Source organism: Mesitornis unicolor, unplaced genomic scaffold (assembly GCF_000695765.1).
Source record: "Mesitornis unicolor isolate BGI_N332 unplaced genomic scaffold, ASM69576v1 scaffold13223, whole genome shotgun sequence".
In the NCBI taxonomy this organism is placed as follows: domain Eukaryota; kingdom Metazoa; phylum Chordata; class Aves; order Mesitornithiformes; family Mesitornithidae; genus Mesitornis; species Mesitornis unicolor.
Window position 1 is genome coordinate 15,481 of NW_010172671.1, and position 3,538 is coordinate 19,018.

At 33.1% G+C, this 3,538-nt stretch overlaps 1 protein-coding gene across 1 annotated transcript in view; it reads right to left on the reverse strand.

Annotated features, from left to right (window-relative positions):
- The window catches only part of LOC104537550 (tyrosine-protein kinase Fer-like), a gene marked incomplete at its 3' end in the record, with an annotated part of 16,768 nt that extends 13,635 nt beyond the window's left edge, over positions 1–3,133 (reverse strand). The window contains exons 1-3 of the mRNA XM_010180468.1: positions 3,108–3,133; positions 2,719–2,856; positions 1,641–1,760 (exon numbers count right to left, since the gene is read on the reverse strand). Coding sequence (XP_010178770.1) covers positions 1,641–1,760; positions 2,719–2,856; positions 3,108–3,133 — 284 coding nt within the window. The remainder of the gene's footprint in view (positions 1–1,640; positions 1,761–2,718; positions 2,857–3,107) is intronic.
- Positions 3,134–3,538: the final 405 nt, after the last annotated feature.

Sequence of the window (3,538 nt, forward strand, 5' to 3'; positions counted from 1 at the left end):
GTATATATGTAGATAGATATGCAGACACATTTATAAACACAAATATGCATTTCATCAGAATCATTTACTCTCTCACAGACATGCTCATGTCTTGTTTCTAAACAAAGGGATACAGAAGACAAGTCAAATAAGTTATTTCTCTTTTTGAGCTATGAAAGGCAGAATATTTGAAAAACTGTAATACTTTACTTAAAAGGGAGACTCTAGACGTACAACATTTACGAAGTTTAAGCAGGAAAAATCTCAACTTAGTAATGATGCAGAATATATTATAAACAGAAACATATTTAAGGGGAAGGGAGGGAGGGGCTTTAATTATCAAGGGATATTTTCACAAGATGAAGTTGTTTCAGGACAAAGGAGGAGTATGACAAAGGAGGCTGAAACTTCATATTAAAAAGGTTATTTCAATGCCTGTTAAGGAATAAATTTATGAAAAGTAATCAGATTGCACAGTAAAAAAGAAAGAGTTATTAATGATCTTGAAAAGGAGTTAATAAAATCCAGAGATTCTGTCATGTTGTGAAAACACAGGGAGTAGAATAATCTGCAGAAGACACTGCAATGTGATTATGTCTTAAATACCTCACTGCTAATAGGACTCACTATGATTTAGTTTTCAGAAAACCCTACAAGAAGTAAGGGTTTGATTAAGTTTGATTAAGCAGATGAAAATTTTTTTAAAAACCACCTTTTTAAAAACTCTACAACACACCATTGATATCTTACTTGGATCAGTTATGCCTTCTAAAGGAAAAAACAAACTTCAATTAAGTCAAGCATAGGCTGAAACGACAACAATTGAAAGACAACAAAACATCACCAACCAATAAAATTCTGATTTTTCCATTTTAAGTTGCTATGATCAATATAAAAAAAAATAAACATACAATTAATTGTTGCAATCTGACAAGTTACTCCATTGGACCATTTTATGTTAAAAGTTGAGGTTGATAATATAATAAGAACATAATAACCTCAGCAGGAGATTTGTTCTCCAGTAGCAAATGATTAAAGATTAAGTTAGTGAAAGTAATGAAAAGATTAAGTAAGCAATATATTAACAAAATACAGAGAGGTAGTTTATCACCCTTAGTAGCTAAAAGCTCCATGAAATGCAATACAGCAGCTACATCTGTGTCAGTAGGTTAATGTAGTTTAAAGCTTATAATAATGAATGAGAATTTCCTTTGGAAAATGAAAGCAAACGCATACAGAACAAGTGAAATAAATATATTCATGAAAAATTTCTGCATGCCAATTTAAATCAAAGACTAAATCACCATACTCATTAGTTTCATAAAAAGATTTCAGTATTTTTCCTAGAGTACTGAATGTGGAAACACTATTGGGAGGAAGAATTGGTATGTTCCGAAGGAGGAATCATGATGGATTTGGGGTATTATATAAATTAACTGGTAAGGAGAGTAATGTAGATTGAAAGTGCTAGCAAGTTTTGGCAGTGACTGGGGAGGAGTATTTTGTGCAAAGGAACAATAACACCAGCACAGGAAAGAGTCTATAGCACAAAAATACTCTTTTTTGGAAACTTGACCTCAAAAATGAAGACACAGCTATGTGATGATCCGAATGTATGACAGCATTTTAAAAGGATGAAAAACTTGTAAAGAAAGACTTACATGACTTGTAAACTTTCTGCTGTTAGATTATTCCACATGATCTCATTAGCTTGAAGATTTTCATTTTCTTCTAGTAAAGATGTATCAAACTCTATTTGTTGTTCAACAACTTCTGATGACCTAATTTAGTAAAGAAATACCGTATTTTCAAAAATAACATGTATCTGAGTAGATCATAAAGCAAATCATTATCCTTGGAATTATTTTAATAACTAGAATACAGTTAAAATTACAAATGAAATAGAATAAAATATAGAAATTGGATACATATTTCTTTTCCTTTGAATAAAGAGAATAGTCTTAAAATCATATCAGGTAACAAAATGGCATACAATTCTTTGAATCAAGATCACCACATAACCACAGTTCTCAAGTGGTACCAACATGAATGGATCGACTCTTAGCTGATCCTGTTATAAACCTGCATGTGACAATTATTAATTCGCAGATAACAACAAAAAAGAGAATGCAGTAAGTCTTAGGACTATTTCTGCATCTACTAATACAGAGTAACAGTTCAATAAATGGCAAATACAGTTAATTTTTAAAGTAGAAAAATTCTTTGCATTATTTGCATACTCTGTAGTCTCAGGTACTGCTAAACCTGCAGTAACTACAGAGTACACAAAGGTACCTACAGTTCACTTTAAATTAGAATTTGGACAAAAAGAGAAATAAAGCAGGGAAACTTAGTTTAGCCCAGAATGCAAACTGCATCCAAATAAATAGTAAATCAGCTCACACTGACTCTAGACTGGCATGTATAGTCTGCTGTCAGTACTGAAGTTATAGCTCTTCACATGTAATAAAGGTAACCCAAATTTTGCTAGTTTTTCTAGAGACAGCCAAAGAGATGGATGGTTAAAGAAACCACCAGGTTAAAAACCTGGCTTTCAGCTAGATTTCTCTACATGCAAGTAGAACCATTTTCAAACTAGGATAAAGTTCTACAAGTAACAATGTAAACGGAATCAAACAGAAACAAATTCAACTGTGACCACTTAAGCAGTGTTGCAGTTTAAGACAGGGTTTTCTTAACAAGAAACACGAACATGTATACCAAGGTGAAAGTGTATACCTGTGAGTATCTATGAAGTCATTATACTCAGAGTTAGGGTCTATCTGTTCAACGGAGGTCTGGATCTCTTTATGAACATTCACAATCTCTTCTGTTACAAGACTGGTGATCTGACTATACTCATCCAAGATTCCTTTTCTAGAAAGGAAAAAAAATTCTATTGTGTAACATAGCCCTGAAGGCATAGATGGCATTCAAGACGCTTCAAACTTTCAATTTGCTGTTTCTACAAACTCTTGTATTGATTTCAGTGCATTTACATACAGGGTAGTCAAACTATTGAGTTGGCCAAAAAGTAATTGCATTCATTGCTGGGTAAATGAAAGGACAATTTTTCATGGGAAACAAAAACTGTATTAAATGATAAATTGTCCATTCTGTTCAATTACCTCTGGCATCTTTCATGCAACTTCATGATTCCACGCTCAAAAACGTTCTTCTCTTTTTTGGCAAAATAAGGTTCCAAGATTAATTTGACATCCTCATCAGCAATGACAGTTTCACCATTCAAGGCATTTTGTAAAGAACAAAGCAAATGGTAGTCTGATGGTACTAGCTCTGGTGAATATAGTGGATGTGGTAACACTTTCCAACCAAGCTGCAACCATTTTGAACAAGTGACCAAACTGGTATGTGGTCTAGCGTTACCATGGAGAAGCACAACACCTTTGTGATTCACCAACGCAGGATGCTTCTGTTTGATGGCATCATTTAATTTATCCAGTTGACAGCAGTACATGTCTGAATTAATGATTTAGTTCCTTGGAAGCAATGCAAAATACACAATCATAAAATCATATAATAATACAATGTATTGGGT